Source organism: Oryctolagus cuniculus, chromosome 5 (assembly GCF_051225735.1).
Source record: "Oryctolagus cuniculus isolate XC-2025 breed Fujian yellow rabbit chromosome 5, ASM5122573v1, whole genome shotgun sequence".
NCBI lineage: Eukaryota > Metazoa > Chordata > Mammalia > Lagomorpha > Leporidae > Oryctolagus > Oryctolagus cuniculus.
Window position 1 is genome coordinate 128,108,461 of NC_142871.1, and position 22,128 is coordinate 128,130,588.

The 22,128-nt window shown below is 59.8% G+C and overlaps 1 protein-coding gene across 11 annotated transcripts; it reads right to left on the reverse strand.

Moving 5' to 3' along the window:
• Positions 1-4,279: 4,279 nt before the first annotated feature.
• MDFI (MyoD family inhibitor) lies at positions 4,280-17,930 on the reverse strand. Of its 11 annotated transcripts, none has more exons than XM_017344782.4 (5): positions 17,794-17,930; positions 15,859-15,945; positions 9,486-9,663; positions 7,185-7,409; positions 4,280-5,108 (listed from the first exon to the last, which is right to left on the reverse strand). In XM_017344782.4, the coding sequence occupies exons 2-5, from the start codon at positions 15,886-15,888 to the stop codon at positions 4,852-4,854; spliced, it is 690 nt and encodes a 229-aa protein (XP_017200271.1). In that variant the 5' UTR covers positions 15,889-15,945; positions 17,794-17,930; the 3' UTR covers positions 4,280-4,851. The 11 variants fall into 11 exon arrangements, with proteins under 11 accessions (XP_017200271.1, XP_008260951.1, XP_008260952.1 ...); XM_008262729.5 differs by having other exon boundaries at positions 9,486-9,668; positions 17,794-17,920; XM_008262730.5 differs by lacking the exon at positions 17,794-17,930 and adding an exon at positions 17,471-17,725.
• Between the last annotated feature and the right edge of the window lie 4,198 nt (positions 17,931-22,128).

Below are 22,128 nucleotides of genomic sequence, written 5' to 3' on the forward strand. Positions count from 1 at the left end.
GGATGAGGGTAGCCCCTGAAGAAGTCATCCCCACCACTCTGGACCAGTCTGCTGCTCCGCGGATGAAAGCACCCTGGGAAGTGAGGCGTTTGCTATCCCCAGACACCGGGCAATCCCTGGGCTTCCAGAGATGAGGGCCCAGGGCAGTGCCACCTTGTTCAGAATGGCTGTTTGGAAAGCAGAGGCTGGGAGCCCGAGGAGGACCACCTAGGAGGCGAGAGGAAGGGCCCAGGACCCTGGGAGGGCATCTGGGCAGGGGTGGCCTCTGGATGAGTGGATGAGCTCACAGGGAGCACGATGGGGAGGACAGGCAGGGCCAGGGGGGTGTGGACTCTGCCGCCCAGGCCCAGGCTGGCTGGGGCTGCAGGTTCTCTGGGCGTCTGGGGCAGTGGTTGCGCCCCGACGTGGATGCCTGCATTTCATATTGGAGTGCTTAGGTTGAGACCTGGCTCCTCCACTTGTTTATTTATTTATTTTTTTGAAAAGCAGAGTGGACAGTGAGAGAGAGAAACAGAGAGAAAGGTCTTCCTTTGCCGTTGGTTCACCCTCCAATGGCCGGCGCACCACGCTGATCTGCAGGCAGGAGCCAGGTGCTCCTTCTGGTCTCCCATGGGGTGCAGGGCCCAAGCACCTGGGCCATCCTCCACTGCACTCCCGGGCCACAGCAGAGAGCTGGCCTGGAAGAGGGGCAACCGGGACAGAATCCGGTGCCCCGACCGGGACTAGAACCCGGTATGCCGGCGCCGCCAAGGCGGAGGATTAGCCTACTGAGCCGTGGCGCTGGCTCCTCCACTTCTTATCCAGCTTCTCGCCAACACATTGGGAGGCAGCAGGTGATGGCCCAAGTGCTTGAGTCCCTGCCATTCACAGCTCCTGGCTTGGGACAGGTCAGAGAACCTTACCAGAGTGTGCTATCCACCATTATAAACTGGAAAGGTACAGCGCCACCCAGCAGTCCTTTTACTTAGTGCAATGTCTTTATTGTGATACATTTTAAAATCCTGATAGCAGCTTCCAGAGGATCCTTTTCTGCTGTCAGTCTCCTTATCCTACCCTGTTGAGATCTTAAAATTAGATATATTTTTTAAGAGATTTATTTATTTGAAAGGCAGAGCTATAAAGTCCTGGCTGCACCACTTCCGATCCAGCTCTCTGCTATGGCCTGGGAAAGCAGCAGAGGTCCCAAGGACTTGGGACCTTGCACCCTCGTGGGAGACCCGGAAGAAGCTCTGGGCTCCTGGCTCCTGGCTTTGGATTGGCTCAGCTCCGGCTGTTGCAGCCATTTGGGGAATGAACCAGTGGATGGAAGAGACCTCTCTCTTTTAAAAAAATAAACTTTATTTATTTATTTGAAAGTCAGAATTACACAGAGAGAGAAGGAAAGGCAGAGAGAGGTCTTCCATCTGCTGGTTCACTCCCCAATTAGCTGCAACAGCTGAAACTGCACCGACTTGAAGGCAGGAGCCAAGAGCATTCTCTGGGTCTTCCCATGTGGGTGCAGGGGCCCAAGGACTTGGGCCATCTTCTACTACTTTCCCAGGCCATAGTAGAGAGCTGGTTCGGAAGTGGGGCAGCCGGCTCTTGAACCGGTGCACGTATGGGATGCCGGCATTGAAGGTTTTACCTGCCACACCACAGTGCCGGCCCTCTCTTTCTCTACCTTTCTCTGTAACTCTTTCAAATAAATAAAATAAATCTTAAAAAAGCCCTGACTGTTGTAGGCACTTGGGGAGAAAACCAACAGATAGAAATCTCTCTCTCTCGTTTGCTTTCAAATAAAATGGAAGTAAATAAATAAAAAGTATGTGAAATGTGTGGGCATACAAAACATTTGTGGAAAGTGAAATTAAAAGATGTTTATTTTGGTGCAAAGACATTTTGAAATCCATGCACTGTTTTTTCAAAATACACATTTCCATGAGCTTTTTGAATAACTCATATATATATACATATACATATATATTATATTTATATACGGATTTCAAATTTCTTGCACCAAAATAAGCTTATCTTTTAATTCCATTTCCCATGAACTTCTTAAAAAATGTATTTATTTGAAAGGCACAGTTAGAGAGAGAGAGAGGGAGAGAGAGACAGAGAGGGAGATCTTCTATTTGCTGTTTCACTTCCCAAATGGCTGCAACGGCCAGAGCTGAGGCGATCCAAAGCCAGGAGCCAGGAGCTTCTTCTGGGTCTCCCACGTGGGTGCAGGGGCCTAAGCACTTGGGCCATCCTCTATTGCTTTCCCAGGCCATAGCAGAGAGCTGGTTTGGAGGAGCAGCAGCAGGACACGAACTTGCCCATATGGGATGCCGGCACTGCAGATGGCAGTTCGGCAGTTTTACCCGCTATGCCACAGTGCCAGCCCTCCGTGAACGTCCTGAAGTCCCCTAGTGTGTGTACGCAGGTATGTGTGTGAGTGTACGTGGTGGCTTGTGCATCCTACAAGGAGAATGTGTGTGTGTACGTGTGAGTATGTATGAGTGGGCACATGTGTATGTGTATATGTGTATATGGGTTTGTGTGTGTGTGTGTGTTTGTGTTTGGAGGCTGGCTAAATCCTTCCCCTGTCCTCCCCCACCCCTCAGCCTCTCGGGTTTCAGCCGATGTCCTAAAGAAAACAGCACAGCAGGAAATCACTGTTTGGACTGCACAGGGCCTCTTCCTGCCTAGGCTGTGGGTGAGAGAGCACCAGGGGGGCTTCCTGCCCACCTGAACCAGACGTCCAGTTGGTCAGGACCCTCCTTCCCACCCCAACACCCCTACCCTGGTCCTGCCCCAGCTAGCATCCCTCAGATCCTGGGCAGAAGGGAGACCGTCCCCCCCGGGGGGCCATCAGCTCCCAGCCCTGGGGAACCCACACGTGGAGGCTGGCACCCCTGCCCCAGCTGACCGGGCAGTCCTGCCCATGTCACAGACGCATGCACGCTCAGGAATCCTCTGCTGCTGCGGCTCATTCACGCAGAAGGGTTTGTTCACTCGGCCCTGCCGGCAGCAGAGAGCTGGGGAAGGGACTGAGGTCAGAGCGGGAACACAGGGGCCGGCCTGGCAGCCAGCTCTGCAGGCCGCTCTGCCACGTGGCGCAAGGAAGCTGGCCGCCCCGTGCAGGTGATAGAGACGGGGTGCCGGACTCCTGTGCAGGGGCCTCGGTTTTGGGAAAAGGAAACCATGGGCATGCAAGTGCTGGAACGTGTGAGGATTAGACCCGTCAGCCTCTTGCACCTTGGATGTGCAATGGCTAAAGAGAAAATTGCAAACCAAGGACACAAATGAATGTACACCGGGGGCCTAGGGATGGAGTCCACGTGCGCTTCTGCGCAGCCTGACCACGTGACCCTGTGTGCAGTTCCCCGTGTGGTCCTACAGGAAGCAGGCCGAGAGAGTGGTGTGTGCAACGGGGCACACTTCTCCAGGCAGCACCTGAGCCCAGCTCCAAGGCCGGGGGCTGCTCCTCCAAGTGGCTTCTCAGGGCAGCTTGGATCACACTCGGCCCCTTTTCTGTTCCCCTGCCTTCCGTCCAGCACCTTCTCTGGGGCACTGCAGCCTTTATTTCTGGAATATTCCTGTGCTCCCGCTTTTCCTGGCCTTCCTCAGGACACTCCAAGTCCCCCTTACCAGGGGATGTACCCCCAGGTCCAGCTGCCATGCCCCATCAGGGTGCACACTGGCTCTCAGGCCTGCTGTCACTGGTCAGTCCCTCCCCTCTGTACCCCAAGGGTGCAGGGTAGATGGCTTCTGGGGCTCCAGCAGTCTCAACGCACTCTCTTTCTCAGCCCCCTCACAACCAGGGTTTGACTGAGCCTAGGTGTATGGCCTCTATGCAGGCCACAGCTCGCCCTCCACCGAAGCCCAGTGCAATTTCAGGCTGTGCCAGGCCAGGGTGAACCTGCTGTGGGGGGTTCCCTCTGCTGCTGACACAGGAAGACAGGACCCCTGCCTTGGGCCACTTCAAAGGCAAGGGCCTGGGGAAAGCTGGAGCCAGCAGGAGATTAATTAATCGAAACCTGAGCACATCTGTTGTTAATTAATTCCAAGCCAGGGTTAACTCTTCGCTCTCTGGGCTCCCCTCCCTTTGGTGGAACAAGAGTGTCCGGGAGCAGGTACCCTGTACCTTCCCTTGGGGAGAGCAGACTGGGCAGAGCAGGGCGGTGCTGCTCTCTGGGGTAGGGAAAGCTGCAGAAGGGACCCCAGTGGGAGGTCTTGGCTCTTGGGGTGCCCTTCGGGAGTGTCTGCTCTGAGAGAGAGGGGTGGTCCCTGATGATTTCCCGTGACTCCTGGAGGAATCTGAGATGACAATCTTTATTTACAGACCCTCCCACTCCCCCCTCCCCCTTCCAGTCATTCCCCTAGTGTCCCCCCTCCCGCCCCAGCCCAGCCCAGCCCAGCCTGTGCCCAGCCCTGGCCTCTGCTCACTGCATGGGCTAGGCCCCTGCAGGAGCCCAGGAGAGGAGGCGGGGAGGGCCCTTTCTGAGGGCTGGGTGGGTGGGTGTCTCTTCACATTTTGCTCTCCTCCAAGCCTGGGGCAGCAGCCGGGAGCCGGGGAGCAGTAGAGACGGTGCACACCTCTCCGCTTCTCGGCGCCCCCTAACTTTCACAGTGTTCTGCAGCCCTGGCGGCTGGTCCCAGATCGTCACACCCCCTCCCACCCACCCCACCAGGTCCTTCTGGCCCTGGTGACCCGGCCAGGCTGCTGGGCTTCTCTGCTGTGTGGGCCGGGCCTCTCGGAGCACTTCCCCACCCCCACCCCCCACCGTTCTCACCGGGACTGGGGTCCTGCGCGGGGGCCCTGGGTGGGTGGGTGGGTGGGAGGGGAAGCGGGCGTGGGGAGGTGGCTGCTGGAGCTTGTGCGGGTCAGGAGGAGAAGCAGAGCCCGCAGCACTCCATGCAGATCTCCAGGCAGTCGGCGGACTCGCAGCAGGCGTCCAGGATGCCGCAGTCCAGGTCGCAGGGCAGGTCGCAGTCGGCGCACTCCCCGGAGCCGCAGCAGCAGCAGCAGAGGCACGAGTCCTCGGAGCTGCAGGAGCCGCACGTGGCGCAGTCCAGGACAATGTTGCACAGCGTCAGGAACTCGCAGAACAGGCAGGACAGGATGCAGTGGACGCAGCAGTCTGCAGCCGGGCAGGTGGAGGGCACAGGGTGACACAGGCGCGTGGGAGACCGGCGACAGCAGCCACACGCGGGCGCGGAGCGCCCACGGTGCGTCCCTCCTGCCTGCCAGGTGCTCGCCACTCACTGGGCACAAGCAACTGCCCACGGCTCCACGGAGCCACCTCCCTGCTTATTTACGTAGCAATCACGGGAGGGATGGTGTGTGGTGTGTTCCAGGCACCGTTCCCAGCGCTGGGCAAGAGCTGACCTCGCTGAAACTCTGGGAGGTGGGGGCTATGATCAGCCTCACCCCCCAGGTGAAGAAAAGGAGGCAGCAGAAATCACTTAAAAGCACGAGGGGTCTTCCAAAAGTTCGTGGGAAACGCACGTGTGAAAAAACTACTCGTGCGTGTTTTTTGCATCCACAGAAACCCATCCTGTAATTTCCCCTGGAACCTCCCGAAGGCCCCTCATGCACCGGGAACCCTTCCACTCTGCTCGGCTGGCCTGCGCGCGAGGCCACCGCAGCAGCCTCCCGGGCGCCCGTTCCCTGCCCCGACACAGCGGCCAGCGGGCTCCTTCAGCACCGACCCTCGGCTGCTGCCCCTCTTCTGTCCAGGCCCCTCCCCCGGCCCCACCGCCCTGGGAGGAGAAGCCGGGCCCTCAGTGTCTTCCCCACGGCGCTCCCCCGCCCCCTGGCCCCACAGGCCCCTCTCCCACTGGAACTCATCTCACCGCAGATCTGCGCGGTCAGCTCACACCCTTCCCCCTTCTTGGTCCAAATGTCACTCTCAAGGAGGTCTCCCTCAGCCCCCATTCAGTGCAGCAAGCCCCTCCCCACCCCAGCGCCCCCATGCCCACGTGGGAGACCTGGATGAAATTCAAGGCTCCTGGCTTCAGCTGGGCCCAGCCCCAGCCCCAGCTGTTGCGGCTGCTGGGAGAGTGAACCAGCAAATGGAAGATGGATTCTCTCTTTCCCTCTCGATGTCTCTCCCTCTCTGTAACTCTGCCTTTCAAGTGAACAAATCTTTTTTAAAAAATTGGTAATGCACGAATGTGTGAACCCGCCCTTGGGCTCCCAGCTGAGCAGTGGTGGGAGCCCGTCTCAGGAGGCTGGCTGCAGAACCCACGCTCTGGACCCCTCGGGGTGCTGCTGGGTGCTGAGCAACCATCCTGGGCCAGGCCACAGGACATAGCAAGGCTGCCCGCCCTCAGTCTGCAGTGGAGGTCTGACCCTGTCTTCCTGTATGACAAGGTCTTGCACTTTCAGATGTGAAAATAATGGGGTTGCCACCTTGTTTCAAAGCCTTCACTGGGGGCCAGTGCTGTGGCATAGCGGGTAAAGCCACCACTTGCAGTGCCGGCATCCCATATGGGAGCTGGTTCGAGTCCCGGCTGCTCCACTTCCGATCCAACTCTCTGCTATGGCCTGGGAAAGCAGTAGAAGATGGTCCAAGTCCTTGGGCCCCTGCAGCTATGTGGGAGACCCAGAAGAAGCTCCTGGCTCCTGGCTTTGGTCTGGCCGTTGCAGCCATCTGGGGAGTGAACCAGCGGGTGGAAGACCTCTCTCTCCCTCTCTCTGTAACTCTGCCTTTCAAATAAACAAATAAATCTTAAAACAAAAACAGGCCAGTGCCGCGGCTCACTAGGCTAATCCTCTGCCTTGTGACGCCGGCACACCGGGTTCTAGTCCCGGTCGGGGCACCGGATTCTGTCCCGGTTGCCCCTCTTCCAGGCCAGCTCTCTGCTGTGGCCCGGGAGTGCAGTGGAGGATGGCCCAAGTGCTTGGGCCCTGCACCCGCATGGGACACCAGGAGAAGCACCTGGCTCCTGCCATCAGATCAAGTGCGGTGCGCTGGCCACCCATTGGAGGGTGAACCAACGGCAAAGGAAGACCTTTCTCTCTGTTTCTCTCTCTCACTGTCCACTCTGCCTGTCAAAAACCAAAAAACAAAAAAACAAAACAAACAAAAACAAAAACTCTCCAGAGACTGGGAGGCCTGCCAGCCTGCGTCTCTAACTACAACCCAGCCGAGATGCCAGCCCGGCGCGTGGACCGCACTTTGAGAAGCTCAGCTGTGGGGTGGGGGGCTTACCTTCCTGTGCCTGGAGGGGGATCTGGGAGGCGGCCGGTCTGCTGCTGCCCTTGCTCTTCTTGCTGCCCTGGCTGGCCAGAGATGGGTGCGTCTGCAACTTCCGATGGGTCTTGGGGCCACCCAGGGCACCATTCCCCGCCCGCCTAGCGCCGCCCAGCTCCGAGGAGTGGCCAGAGCCATTAGGCAGTAGTGGGGTGCAGCCCAAGGGGTTCCCCTGAGGCTGGCCTGGAGAGATGAAAGAAAGGGTGATGTGTTCTATTCTTAGATGCACCACGGGGCACCCGGTTAGATGTATCTTCTGCAGACAGGGAAACTGAGGCTCAGGGGGCAGAACTGGCTATCCCAGAACCACACTGTGGAAGAGCTGCAGAGTTCAGCCTGGCCAGTCCTGTGCTCATTCCAGAAAAGGGAGGTGCACAGCAGGGGCGGGGGGCTCAGGGCCTCGGCCCCCACCGTCTCACCCCACACGAAACCTACTTTCCTGCCGTGAGGTCCTGGACGCTGACAAGAGCAGCAGCGGCCGTCCGGCTGAGCTGGGGCAGGCAGCGCCGAAGCAGTTAACCTCGCCCCGGCCTCTGCCAAGCCCCCAGCTGTTTTTGCCCTTGCTGTGCTGGGTGATTTATTGGAAACATCTGTTTGGAGATGCACGCCTGGCCCTGGAATCCAGGGGCTCCGCACAGCAGCCCCTCGAGCTCCTGCTGCCGCCTCCTGAACCCTCCCTCCTGTTCTCTCGCTGCAGGGCCTTGAGGTCTGGGCGAGGAGGGAGTGATGGGAAGAGGGGGGCTGGCGGGGAGACTCCGGGGGGCCAGGAGCCCCCGTGGCCTGAGCTTCAACTCGAGCACCAGGGTGCAAGGAGGCTGACCCTGGAGAGCCCGCCCCACGCCCGATGCTTCCCACACCTCGGCTGGGTCCCGAGAGACAGCGCAGGCGTGTGGGAGGCGGCTGGTGGTGAGAGTGCCACAGAGCTCTTCTTGGCCCCATTGTACAGATGACAAAACTGAGGCCCAGGAAGGGTAAAACTTGCCAAAGGTCTCCCAGTTAGGAAGGGGTGGAGGGGGACCGTGGACATGGGAGAAAGGAGAGGAGGACAGGATGGAGTCTGGGTCCCTGAGATGCTCCGTGCCGGCAGCCTCTGGCAGCAGGTGTGGCTGAGGCCAGCATCCTTGTAAACAGGGCAAGGCCATGGGAAGTGGCCAGGCCTGAGTCATCCTGGCCACATGGAGGGGGTCGGGCAGAGTCCTTGGCCAGCTCCGGTGCCCCTTGCCCTGCTCCCTAACCACGGGCACAGTGGCCAGAGCGGGCGGGAGTGCGTGGTGGGCTGAGGGCCCTGGGAGGCTCAGGCAGACAGACAGAGCTTGCCTGTGGCCTTGGCCATGGGGGTGGGGGTGGGAGCTGAGTCACAGAGCAAACACTCGGGGCCCAGAGACACAGGAGTGTCTGTCCCATTCCCAGCCAGGCCTCCTCCTCCATGGCCACTGCATTGACCTCTTTCTCTCAATTCTGCTGGTGGGTGTGTCTGCAAGAGGCCAAGGGCAGCGTGCTAGCAGGATTTAGTAACCCTCGACTTCCAGGGAGTCCAGCTTAGCCCCAGATGCCCTGGCCAAGGCGGCTCCCTGCTCAGCTGTGCCAGCTGGGCAGGCAGGCACAGGAAGGAGCACCAGACTGGCAGCCCTGAGTTCTCCAGTGTGTGACCAGGGCGAGCTGCTTTCTCTGTGCCTCAGTGTGCTCATCTGTGAAATGGGCTTGGCCATGGCTGTTCTGCTGCCTGGCTGCAGGCTGATTTAGAGAGCAATGAGCTCATCCAGGGAAAGTAAAGATGTGTCTATAGCTATTATGCCATGATCCAGGCTGCTTCTTCCCTTTCTCCTAAGGGGAAAGGTGGACCATGCACTCTCTCCTAGGACTTCCCGGATACCTGGAAGGCTTGGAAAATGGAGCTGAATTGTGCTTTCTCTCCGGTGAAAGTGTGGGCTCCTCTCCTTCCTTGTTACCTGGGAGCCCTGGAAAGATGGGGCTGCAGAGGGCTCCCTGCACCCCTCCCCAGGACCCCCAGCTCTCCCTCAAGGCACAGGGGCTCTCTCCCCAGAGCCTCGTGCTTTGATCTGAGCCACGGTGCCTGGAGCCTGTCACTCCTCACTGACGCCAGCAAGCGCAGTGACAGCGCTGTGCATCTTTCCACTGCTCCCGCTGCCACCCTCACGGGGCAGGCCAGGTCGGGGGCAACTGTTGTACTTTGCCAGCCCATCTGAGTTGGGCAATCCCTGCGCATTGCCACCCCAGTCCCTTCCACCCAGGACTCACATGTCACAGCTTCTGTGGGGACATCGAGGTCAGTGCTGTCCAGGGCCGGAGGGTCCCCAGGGCCATTGTCTTGGGGCATAGGGGGTGCTGCCTCCTCCAGGGACCCCTCCTCTGGCGCTGCCTCCACCGGGTGAGCAGATCCTGTTACTACCTCCAGCCCAGGCAGGAGGGACAGCGTCTGGGCTAGGGAGAAAGCAGACGACTGAGGCACATTTCCCAGTGTCCCCCCATTTGCCTAGCCCCATCCCAGCATGCCCAGCAAACCCAGCGGGCTCTTTGTATCAGGAATCCAGCCCTTAACCTGTCTGGCCGCAGTGTCAGACTTCAAAAGGCCACAACCTGCCAAGGAGCAGGTGTGTGTGTGCGCGCATAGCTGTGTGTGCGGTGTTAGGGAAGAAGCAGGGACGAAGGGAAGTGAGGAGAGCAGGCAGGAGCACTGCAGGAGAGAACAGACGGTGGTCAGTGATGACGAGATAGAGACAGGCCCCGAGAGGGATGGGGAGAGTTAGAAACGAGGGAGATAGAGCACGGAAAGGCAGGAGATTGGGCACGGAAGGCGAGAGCCACGGAGATCCTGTGACAGCCAGCCTGGGACACAGGCAGACTCAGCAACAGGGTGACCGCCGCCAGTGATGCACAGACAGACAGGGCAGGGTGGAGGCAGAGACAGGGAAGCGAGCGCGATGCGGAAAGCACAGGGAGATAGACAGCGAGGAACTGGGTCAGAGCGAGAGGGCGACGGCCAGAGGCGCAGTCAGAGGGACCTGCCGGGAGGAGCAGGGAGGCGCCCCGGGCAGGCAGACAGACAAGGAGCTGGCCCAGCAGGGCCGGGGAGAGGCAAACCGCAGCCTCATGTAATTACAGGGGCTGTGCCCATGGTGGGCGGGAGGCAGAAATGGAGCCACCTTCAAACCCACAACTCCCAGGGCAGCAGCACCAGGGCCCCTGGGTCCAGGAGTAGGCGCTGGGGGGCAGGGGGGCGGAAGGGGCCTGAGCTCCCACACCCGCAGCCACTGGGCACGGGAAGGCCTGGGAGTGCAGCCAGGGGTCACGGGCCAGGGCCCAGGCTGTGGCCATTGCAGGCTGCAGGGAAGGAGGCTCGGCTCGGGGCTTGGGTCCCCAGGTCCAGCTCTGCACCATGACCCCCTACATGCGTGCTACCATGGCTGCAGCCCTGACTGAGGGTCCCGCCACTCCCACCTGGTGCAGCGGGAGAGACCTGAGGGATGAGTCTCAAGAACCAAGCCCTGGTTTTACCAGCTGCTGGCTCGGGGCTCAAGGGGGATTCCAAGGCCTATTCCTGGGGCTCCAGAGAGCAAAGAAAGTGCCAGCACTGTCCTGGCATGCAGGGGCCAGTTTCTGACCCATCCCCACTCACCCCTCCCCCTTCCTCCCTGGCTTCACATTAGGCACCAAGGGCCTGGCACCATGTGAAGCACTGCGTGTGTCAGAGTGACAAAGACCAGGTCTCTGCCTCCGGAGGTCTCAGCCAGCCTTGGGGGCCGAAACTTCAGCTGAGGGTCAGGAGTCACAGCGAGGACACCCACAGTGCTGTGTAAGCAGAGCAGATGGGCACCCAAGCCGGTGCACACGTGCATGCGTGTGCGTGCGTGTGTGTGGCTGGGAGGCTTCCTGGAGAAGGCAATGCCCATGCTGAGTCTCAGGCAAGCATCAGCCAAGAAGGAGCATTTTGAGAAGGGCAGCAGGAGGCAAGACCCCGGAGCGAGCAGCTGGAACACAGACAAGGGGGCCGCTGGCTGGTACGATAGGACAGCTGGGGCGTGGCAGGTCTTGGGGTCACCTCCCGGGCCTTCTCCTGTGGTCACCGGAGTACAGGGGGTGACACCATCAGTCTCAGAGTCAAGTCTTCTCTCCTGGCCCCCAGGGTTAGAGAGGGAAGAAGGCGAGCAGGAGGGGTTAAGCTTTAAGAAGAGTGGAGGGGTCAGAGCTGAGGCGTAGCAGGTTAACGCTCTGGCCTGAAGTGCTGGCGTCCTCTATGGGCACTGATTCTAGTCCCGGCTGCTCCTCTTCTGATCCAGCTCTCTGCTATGGCCTGGGAAATCAGTAGAAGATGGCCCAAGTCCTTGGGCCCCTGCACCCACATGGGAGACCTGGAAGAAGCTCCTGGCTTTGGATTGGCACAGCTCCGGTTGTTGTGGCCAATTGGGGAGTGAACCATCAGATGGAAGACCTCTCTCTCTTGCTCTGCCTCTTCTCTCTCTGTGTAACTCTGACTTTCAACTAAAGAAATCTTTAAAAACAAAAAAGTGGAGCCCCATCTCTTCCAATGACTTCCTCACCCAATGTCCATGCCCTGGACCGTCTTTCCTCGAGCCTCAAGAAATTAGAGAGAGGCCAGACCAAGACCCAAGGAGGGCCCCGAGGAAAAGTAAGGAAGCAAAGAAAACCAAGTCCAGCACGGAGGGCCAGCCAGCCCAGGGCAGAAGAGGGGGCTGTGCCACGGGTTCAGAGAGGCGAGAAAGGCGCAGTGAGTGCACGTGCCACCTGCTGGTGTCCAGGCTGGGAAGCCCAGGGATGGCTGGCACCGAGAAGGGAGGTGCAATGGTAGGATGATCTGTTCTGCAGACTCTGTCCCAGAGGCCCAAACACTAGGCCTCAACAAACAAGCACAAGGCTCTCGCTTGGAGCCCGTGGAGCCAGGCCCTGGGGGAAGCCTGGTTTTCCTTTGTGTGATCTACAGAGACCATATCCAGCCTTGGAGCGAGAACATCCCTAAACACAAACTCCTGGAGGGTGGAAGTGTGCCGTGGGCTGCAGGGAAGGGGGTGGCAGCAGAGGACAAGAAGGGCCTTGGTGTGGACCTGCCAGCAGGGTTGGGGTAGGGGCTAAGGTCCCCATTGGAGCCTTGTCCCCCTGTGCCATCCCTCACTCAGCTGCACACCTGCTCATCTTTCTGTGGTGCCAGTCACGCTGGTGGCATCTCTGAGCAGAAGCCACCAGGCCTGTGTCCCTCCTGTCAAGGGTCCCCACCCAAAGAGGAACATATGGAAAAACCAGCAGCCCCTTGGCTTCCTTCCACATATTTCCATTCCAAGGAATAAGGCTCAGGTCAATATCCTGAGTTTTGAAAACTCCTGAGGGTGGATGGTCCTGTTTAAATCCATAAACCCAGAGCAGAGCAACGGGTTAAGCCGCTGCGTGCAATGCCAGCATCCCATATGGGAACGCTGGCTCCGGTCCCTGCTGCTCCGTTTCTGATCCAGCTCCCTGCTACTGTACCTAGGAAGGAAGCAGGGATGGCAGAAGTACCTGGGCCACTACCACCCACATGGGAGACCTGGATGGAGTTCCAAGCTCCCGACTTCAGCTTGGCCAGCCTAGGCCGTTGCGGTCATCTGGGGAGTGAACCAGCAGATGGAAGCTCTCTCTCTCTCTCTCCTTCCCTGTCACCCTGCCTTTCAAATAAATAGATCTTTTAAAAAGTAAAACCCCTAAGCCCAAGCAGGAAGGCTGTGAGAGACTCACACTGCCATAAGAGACCCTGTGGGCCCCCTCCGCCTGCTGGCCACCAAGTCGGGGGCTGGTTCTGGACCAGGTGAGCCGGGACCTCTTCCGAGTGGGAAGGGTTCTCTCCAGGTGCACCCAGTACCCATGGAGGTTCTAAGAAGATCCCTGGCTGGTGTGGGGAGAGGTCCTTGTTCCAGGGCTCCAAAGCCTGGTTCCCCCAAGTGCAGCCGCCCCTTCACTGTCTTTGTGGATAGCAGGTCTGGGCTTTGCCCGTTTCTGGGCAGAGAGAGGGCCAGGACCTCGTCTGGTCAGAGAGTGGTGGCCGGAACCCCACTTTTCAGTCTCTCCTTGGCCTGGCGTTCAAGGCCTCCAATGACATTTTCAATCTAATCAGTGTACAAGGGTCCTGTGCCCCAGGCAGACTGATCTCTCTGTGGCCCTGGGCCATGGCCAGCCCTTTCTGAGCAGTCCGCCTATGCTGGTATGGTTCCTCTTGACCAGAAGGTTCTACTCTTCCCTTCTCCCACTCTCCATACTCCGTCCATCCACCCTGACCCAGTGTGACCTTGACCTCTTCCTCCAGAAAGCCTTCCCTGGCCCCAGAGCCGGCAGTCCCTACTCCAAGTAGCCCAGATGCCGAGAACTCAGTGCCCAGTGTCTCCTCTTAATTATACCTTGGTCGGGAACCACTCCTGGGGTAGGGTCAGCATTCACTGGCCTCCCCAAAGTCTGCCCTAGGGTGAGTACTGAGTTCTAGAATTGAGAATGCACCAGGCCAGTGGAAGGAGAGAGAAAGAGAAAGAGAAAGTTGGGGATAAGAGGGGCATCTGGCCCTGAACCCCAAGAAGGCTGGAGGATACGGACTCCTTTGATGCACACATAGTTAAATGTGAAGCCACTGGTCACAGTCCAGGCTGCTAGGGTGAGCACTGGGGAGGGCCTGAGCTGGCCCCTAAGGTTGGATCAAGTTAGTTTTGAGTCCGAAGGCTCTAATTCCCTAGGAAATTCAATTTAGAACCATGCACAGGAATGTGACGCCCTAGCACTGAGCAGAAACCTGCCTGTGGGTTAGGGAGCCGACCTCTTGGGGTGCTCAGAGCTGGGTGAGGAGGACGCCCCTGGGGGAGCCGAGGGTGTGGGGTCTGGCCACCTGCCCCAACCAGAGCTGCCCCGAGTTCCCCTGTGCCCTATCTGCATCTTGGGTGACAGAGGGAGGGAGCCAGCTTGTCCCTGTCCTGCCAGCAGGGCTCCTGGCTGCAGCGCCGCGGCCTTGCTGTCTGTCAGCGCTCAGGAGCGTGGGGCACTCTGGCCTGGGACGCAGGCGTCTGTGGGGTTTTGGCTGGGTCTCTTGCGGTTTCGGCTTCCTGGGCAGCAGGCTCATTCTCCCAAGGCGGCGGCACAGCATGGCCTCCAGTTATGAAAGCCGCATTGTATGGCCCAGCCCAGGCTGGGGAAGGGGCTTGCGGGGGCACTGGGGGAACTCAGGTTTCAGCTCAGGGCTCAACCTTCCCAGCGTCCCACCCTGGCCCCTGGCACTTGGCCGGAGCAGGTTTCACACACACACACACACTACTGCTGCTGCTGGTGAAGAGAATGGGAGAGAGGAAGAAGGCGATTTGGAAGGAGGTAGCACAGAAAATGGGAAAAAGAAAGCAGGCGAAAGTGGGGGAGGGGAGGGAGGCAGGAGCTGGGGGAGAGAGGACTGGAGAGAGTCCAGCAGCCACCTGGGAGGCTCAGAGTAAAAGCTCTCCAGCCCCTGGCCCAGCTCTCTCTCCTGGCTGAAGGAGTCGGGATCTTGGCAGATCAGATTCCCCAGAGGTGCTTGCTCGAGGTCCCACAGGGAGAAGAGACATGAAGGGTTCTCCAGACAGGCTGCAGACACTCTGTCTCCCCCGTGGGCTGGCTGCTGGCCCTCACTCTGGTTTAGCAGCCCCGTCAGCTATACGGGGGAGCTAACTGGGGCCTCTCCCCACAGGTGCGCCAGCCTCTGTGGACACACGTGCAGCCGGAGGCCAGCCAGGGCAGGGGACCTGTCCAAGACAGGTAGGGTCAGCAGGGCCAGGAGCAGACCTGCTGTTTTCTGAGAAGCGAGAGGAGAGACGGGAGAGTCCTGGGCTGGGTGGAAGGCAGGCAAAGAAGTGGAGTAACCTCCAGGAGGGATTCCAGTCGTGGAATGTGCACGGGGCCACTTCTCCCCACCCTGCCTCCACCGTGTGCCCCAGCCGGGGCCTCTCTGTAGAGGGCCCAGCCCCTACCCCAGGCCCCTCCGGGTGTGGCAAACCTTTCCTGGGAGGACCCCGCCCAACCTTGCAAGGCGGGGGCAGGAGACACTTGGGTGGTGTGTGTGTGTGTGTGTGTGTGTGTGTGTGCAGGCTCTTAGCCTGCAGGGTAGGGGCCCCGGGACTGCGGGCCAGGAGGGCAGGAAGGCGAGAAAGATGAGCAGGCAAGGGCAGGAGGGCTGGTGCTGAGGCGGCTCAAGGCAGACAAAAGTTTTCGGGAAGCGCTGGGCCCTGGTTGGGCAGGGGGAAGGGACGGAGAGACTCAGACACCCCCACCCCCGCCTGCGGCCCCCGTAAATATTTACACACTGGGCAGAAACGGCTGGGACGCAGATCCCAGACGGACAGACGGACTCGCGGTGTGTGTGTGTCTGGAGCTGGGGGTGGGGGAGTTGGACCGACTTGGCGCAGCCGCCGCCTCGTTCTGGCCCTGCCCCCTCACCCCAGCCTTCCCCTGGCAGTGGACCCGGATCCCGGGACCCAGACTTCTCGCCCCCACCCCTACCCAAGCTCCCCAGAGCAATGCCCCCACAGCTCAAGGCGGAAGGGGGAGACCTCCTAACCATCCGTCCCCAGCCCCCACTCCTCCGCCCCCGCCCAGCTTCGCGCCCCATTCCCGGTCCTACCTGGGTCAGGGGCTGCGCTGGGGGCTCCATGGGGCGCGTCGCAGAGAGAGAGGCGCCGGTCGCTCACCTGGGACATCGGCCCGGAACCTGCGGGAAACAGGGCTCAGCGGGCAAGGCCGACCTTCCCCGCGCGAACGGGGCAAAGCGGGACTAGATAGGGCGATCCCTCCGCACGCGCGCCTCCCCCAGTCCCGCGCGGCCACCGATTCGACCCACTCGTGGCCGCTGCGCGCTACTTGATCGCCCGGCCCGGATCAGCGCGCGCCTCCTGCCATGCGCGCCTGGAGCGGGCGCCCCAGCCGAGGGGCCACTGGGCTCCGCGGTGCTCGTCCGGCGCCCCCTCCCCTCTCACTCGCTCCTCTCTCCCATTTCCGCGCCAGCTCGTGCGGCTCTCCCCCTTCCTCCTCCCTTCTCTCCCTCCAGCCCCTCGCTCCACCCCTGCTCGCCGCTCCCCTCCCCCGGTCCCTGGCCCACCCTCTCCCCGCCCCCTCCTAGCCTTCCCAGCGCCCCTCCCCTCCCCCGCGCGGGGCTCGGCTCTGCCCGGGCCGGACACGTCCGTCCGCGGGGCGCCCGCGGCCTGAGCCCCCACAGGAAGCTGGCTCGGCGCGTTTCCTCCGCGCTCTCCCAGCGGGGGCCCAGTCGCCCCAGACCCTAATCTCCCGAGACCCAGAACTCCGCAGGCTGCACAGAGGAGAGAGCCGTTTTCATTCCGTCCTAAACTCCGTAAAAGTTTGAGCAAAGTTAGGAGAGAGAAAGAGAGCGAGCGCGAGGGAACACTACCGCACGCCTCGGCATAATTGCAGCCCCCGAGCCGGGCCCCAGAGCTGGGGGCGATCAAGTTTCTCAGGCGCCCTTGGTCCGCCCCCCACCCCCACCCCCACCCCCGGCCCGCCCAGGTTCTCAGCCGGGGGCCGGGGCTCGGGGCTCGGGGCTCACGGACTGGCGTCCTGCCGGTCCGCGGCTGTCCTTCGGGGCATCCGCGTGGTGACGACACAGCCTCCCCTGCCCTGGAGCAGCCCCGAGCACCCTCCCCTCCGCCCCGTCCCTACCAGCCGTGCGTGGGAATTTGTGTCAGAAAAACCAACTTTTGGAGGCGAAGAGTCCGCTCGGAACTCAGCGCTTCTTGGGGCTGCGGGCTGGAGCCGAGGCCTTCCAGGACCGGCGCTCGTGCAGGCAGGGGAGGGAGGGCGCACATCTGGAATTGTGAGCTGCGGGCAGGCGGGAGCTGCCAGGCAGCGTGAGGGGCGTCCGGGGACCCTTTGCGTGACCCCGAGGCCCAGCCCCCGGGGTGGGGGAGGGCATGGAGCCGGGGCCGGCAGGCGGGGCTGAGCTGCCCGTGGGGTGATCCTCAGGTGGGGCGGCCCGCCCGCCTCACAGCGTCCCAGCCACACCTGGCCTGGCCGCCCAGGAGCCGCGTCTGGACTCCCCACAGGAGGGCCAGTGAGCAATTAAGGAGGCGGCGGCGGCGCCAGGCCTTCTCTCCGGCTCCCGCGTTCCAGCCCCGGCAGGAAGCGGGAAGCCGGCGCCCGGTGCGGGGCGCGGGCTTCTCCTGGATCTCCCCTTCCTCTCCTTCCCCTCCCAGCCCCGCCAAGTCCTTGCGGTTGCTACTTACGGCGCTCGCGGGTCCTCGGGGCGCCGTCGGGGCCAAGACCGGCGCGGCCCCCACGGCGCCGGCAGCGCTGTCGCCACCTCGGCCACGTCCCCGCGATGGGCCCGGGTGGCCACGGCCGGGAGCGAGGTGGGGCGGGCCGGGAGGAGGGGGTTCCGCCCCCTCCCCCCCAGGAACCTGGCTGGGCGCCGCGGGAGCCGGCCGGGATCTGGCTGCCGTCTGGGAGCTCGGGAGAGCGGGGCGTACTCCCCCTTCTTGGCACGGGCTGAGTCACCGGGACGCGCCCGCGCCGGCGCTTGGCGGTTGCTGCATTCTTACCGGCTTACCTGGGCCTGCGGGCCGGGCCTCACCCGCCTCCAGGGGCAGCTGTCCTTTCTGGAGGGCCCCTTCGCCAGCCCCAGACCTCAGCGCTGCCCCTCTGCCCTTGGTTTCCCTAAACTCTGGAACCAGCCCAGCCCTGGAGCCTCACTGTGGTTACAGTTCCAAGTCGCCTGCTGGATCTCAAATGCGCTCTGAATGTGGCAGGCGCTGATGTGCGCTTTGTCGCAAAAGTAAAGCCTGCTTTCCCTTGGGTCCCACAGGCTCCCTGCACAGGGGTGTTCCTGTGTGCCTGGGACTCAGCACGCTGAAGGTGCATGCGCTTTGTGTATGGAAAGTATACTTGAGGTTTAAAATCTCAATATGCATTAAGATTGACACTCCAGGATAGAACACTGCAGGGTGATGGACCCTAGCATGGGACCCCAGTTGAGATGCCAACACCGCCCTCTGCCATGGTATCTTTAGGGATAAGCATTGGGGATCTGCACTATAACCCAAGACCTTTGTCACCAGCTCTGTAAGTAAGTGAGACACTCACCTGGGCTGCAAGATTAGGGAGTGCCAAGAGAAGTCTCATTGAAAATGATTTATTTATGTGTATTTATTTGACACACACACACACACAGAGAACTCTCATCTACTGGTTCACTCCCCAAATACCTGCAACAGCTAAATCCAAGCTGGGAGCTGAGAACTCCCCCAGGGTCTCCCACATAGGGCAACAGGGACCCAACCATTGAGCCCTCACCTGCTGCCTCCCAGGGTGCACATTAGCAGGAAGCTAGAGTCAGGAGCAGAGCCAGGACTGAAATACCAAGCATTCTGACATGGAATGTGGGTGTTCCAACCAGTGTCTTAACCACCAGGTCCAACTCCCAGCGCCGTAAATCATATTTTAAGGCGGTGTTTTTACAAACCAACCGGGCAAACTATGGCTCCGTGGGTCAGCTGCCCGAGTCTGTGGAGTTTTATTGGAGCCAGCGCCGAGCTGGCTAGTGAAGCTAAGAGACACGATGATGCAAATCCAACGTTGTCTCCTGTCTGTCTTTAAAATGTTGGCATTTGGTTCCTTGTGAACTTTTGTGCGTTGATTTTGATTTTTAGATAGAAAAAATACTATTTATGCTAATTACTTAGTGTTTCTTAAGTGCTGCACCTGAGACAGGTGTCTCACTGCAGGACTCACCTGCTTCATCCTGGTCTCTGCCCTGACATGGTTTCTGCCTGAGGGTCCTGGCCAGGACACCTCCCTGGGAAGTGAGCAGAGACCAGAGACGCTCCATTCTCAACAGACAACACACAGGAAGCCCGGATGGGCCCTGAATCCACGCCCATGCCCCGCCTCACTGAGGCCGCTGCTGACCAGCTCAGCCTCAAAGGAGCCGCCTTTGCCCCCCTCCCTCCCGCCTATTTGTAAATTGCCAGGAGCTCTCTGACCTCAGGGCCTTTGCAGTCACTCTCCCCTCTGCTCAGAGATATTCACAGGCCCCTTCCTCATTCCCTCTGCTTGCATCACCTTCCGAGAGCCCACCCTCCCTGCCACCCCACCCCTGTGTGAGCCTTCACAGACCATGTCACCTCTGACCTGCTGCTCACTCACTGGTTAGAAGAAAGAACCCGCAAGCGCCTTGTCCACCAGTGTATTTGCTGGCACTGGGTCTGCCTCGCGGAGCTCAGGAAGCAGAGCCCAGAGAGTGGCGAGGGTTGGCAGGGCTAAGGCAGCGGCAGAAGCAGGTTCTCACGAAACCTTGGAAGTCCAGACTCTCCATCCAGTGCTCCCTCCAGGTTCCTCCCTCCTCCCCACCCCATACCCTGCAGGCAGGCGGCAACGGTGCCAGTAAGCTGTTGCATGGGCCCTGGGCACCCCCTCCCAAGGTAGAGCAGGCCCGTGCACAGGCCTCCCGACACAGCCCCTTCTGGACAGTGGAGTCACAGGGCCTGGCGCAGCCCCAGCCGCTGGCACCCACCACCCCTCGGCGGCCAGTAACAGGCACAGTTCTTCCCCCATTTCCTGCCTCTGGCACAGGGCAGGGCCGGTTGGGTTCTGCAGCTGGACCCCAGCTGTGGTCTCAGTGCCCTGGGGGATGGGGGACAGGACAGTCCCAGAAGAGGGTGTGTTTCTGTGTGTAGGGGGGCACTGCTGGTTTGGGGCTGAGAATCCATACCTCTTTCTTCTAACTGCCCCCCTCCTCCACACCGCCGGCCTTACACACATAGGCACTGAGCAGGGATCAGGGCTCCTACTGCCCCCTTCCTGAAGGAAAAGGCCTGCAGTGGGGTGAGGGGAGCCCTGGGCCCCAGGCCTCATTCCATCCGCCCCCTGTTCCTGGTGGTGGTCCGCACATACGTCGAGCATGTTCTAGCCACCAAGCTCCACTTGACACTTACAGATTTGTCGCTTCCTTCAATGCACACAGGAGTCTAGATGGTTATGACACTCCCATTTTACAGATGAGGAAACTGAGGCACAGAGCGGTATGGTGAAGCAGCTTGCCAGCCAGCCGCAGGTGAAGCTGGGATTTGCATGGCACGTTCTGAGACCAAGTGCAGACTCGTTCCCATCCCAGGTGAGGCCTGCAGCACATGGGGAGAGCTGTGACACCCTCCTTGGTGTGCCCACGTTGGCTGCTGTAGATGGAGACGCAGCCCTCTGCATCCCTCTGCATCCCTCCTCCATCTGATTGCCACTGGGGCACCCGGAACGTGACAGGGCATGGTAGGGAGGGTGGGGCTTGCTTTGTATCCTGGCTCAGTCACCCTTACCTTGTTGTGTGATTTTTGGCACATCTCTAGACCTCTCTGAGCCCCGAGTTCTCCCAGCTAAGCCTAGGGACACTCTAGTTCCCCCTCTCCACTGCGGGGTAGATGATGGGAGCACCTGCACAGGGTCCTTAGCTCTCTGTGAACGGAAACTCTTGCCTAGCACTTGTCTCCTGGTCACACAGCTTCACACCTTCTCCATTGTACCAAGCTATGCTTGCCAACCCTCACCAGCGCTGCCTATGCAACGGGCACAGCTTACGGCACTTCACGGCAACTAGGGCCACAAGCCGACTCAACCACTGCAATGTTAAGTAGCAATTCACATTCGGCACCACCACTGCCCCACTTCACAGGTGCAGGCACTGAAGCATAGACAGGTGGCGCCCCATGTGCTCCCGGTCAGCACTGTCTTCTGTGGGGCTGCGGGGCACAAGGTTCTCGCTGATCCTCCACTCCCACACTAGCTCTTGTCCTTCATCCCAGCGCCCAGTTAAATGATCCTTGAGGTGGCAATTATGTATAATTTGATCATGCAAGGGTCCCCGAATCTTTTTTATAACAAGCAATTCGTGGGCAGGCATTTGGTGCCGTGATGGTTAAGTCACCATTGGGATGCCCACACCCTGTAGCAGAGTGCCTGTTTGAGTCTCTGCGCTGCTTCCCATGCAGCTTCCTGCCAGTGCACACCCTGGAAGGCAGTGGGTGACTGCCTCGAGTGGCTGGTCCCAGCTGCTCTACTTCTCATCCAGCTTCGTGATAATGTACCTGGGGAGGCAGCAGAGGATGGTCCAGATGCTTGGGCCACTGCCGCCCACAGGGGAGACCTGGATCAGGCTCCCTGCTCCTGCCTTTGGCCTGACCCCAGCCCTGGCTGTTGTAGGTATTGGGGAGGGAACCAACTGATGTTAAGACCTCTTTGTCTCTCTATCGCATTCTCTCTCTGCCCCTCTGCATCTCAAATAGTTACATATAAAAAAAAAGCAATTAAACTTTATTTAGTTATTATTCATGAGTTTGTTGAAGTTTTCTGGGCTGTGCCAGCATTTGAGTTTTTTTTTTTAAAGACTCTTTAAAAAAAGAAAAAAAGATTTGTTTATTTTATTTGAAAGGTAGAGTGATGGGGCCGGCACTGTGGCATAGCTGGTAAAGCCGGCATCTCATATGGGAGCTGGTTCAAGTCCTGGCTGATCTACTTCCAATCCAGCTCCCTGCTGTGGCCTGGGAAAGTAGGAGAAGATGGCCTAAGTCCTTGGGCCTCTGCACCTGCGTGGGACACCTGGAAGAAGCTCCTGGCTCCTGGCTTTGGATCAGCTCAACTCTGGCAGTTGCAGCCATCTGGGGAGTGAACCAGTGGATGGAAGATCTCTCTCTCTCTCTCTGCTTCTGCCTCTCTCTCTCTCTCTCTGTAATTCTGCCTTTTAAGTAAATAAATAAATAAATCTTTTTTTTTTTAAAGTAGAGTGACACAGAGAGAGAGAGAAAGAGAGAGAGAGAGATCTTCCATCCACTGGTTCACTCCGCACATGGCTGCATCAGGGAGGCTGGGCACTCTGGTAAGGGATGCTGGAATCGAAAGT

Excerpts from the sequence above, each read along its gene's own strand:
- MDFI (XM_008262729.5), bottom strand. The coding sequence starts at position 15,934 with ATGTCCCAGGTGAGCGACCGGCGCCTCTCTCTCTGCGACGCGCCCCAT. Across the intron at positions 9,669-15,858 it reads CAGCGCAGCCCCTGACCCAG|CCCAGACGCTGTCCCTCCTG; the intron begins GTAGGACCGGGA and ends CTTTCTCCCTAG. Across the intron at positions 5,109-7,184 it reads CCCCCTCCAGGCACAGGAAG|ACTGCTGCGTCCACTGCATC; the intron begins GTAAGCCCCCCA and ends GCCCGGCTGCAG.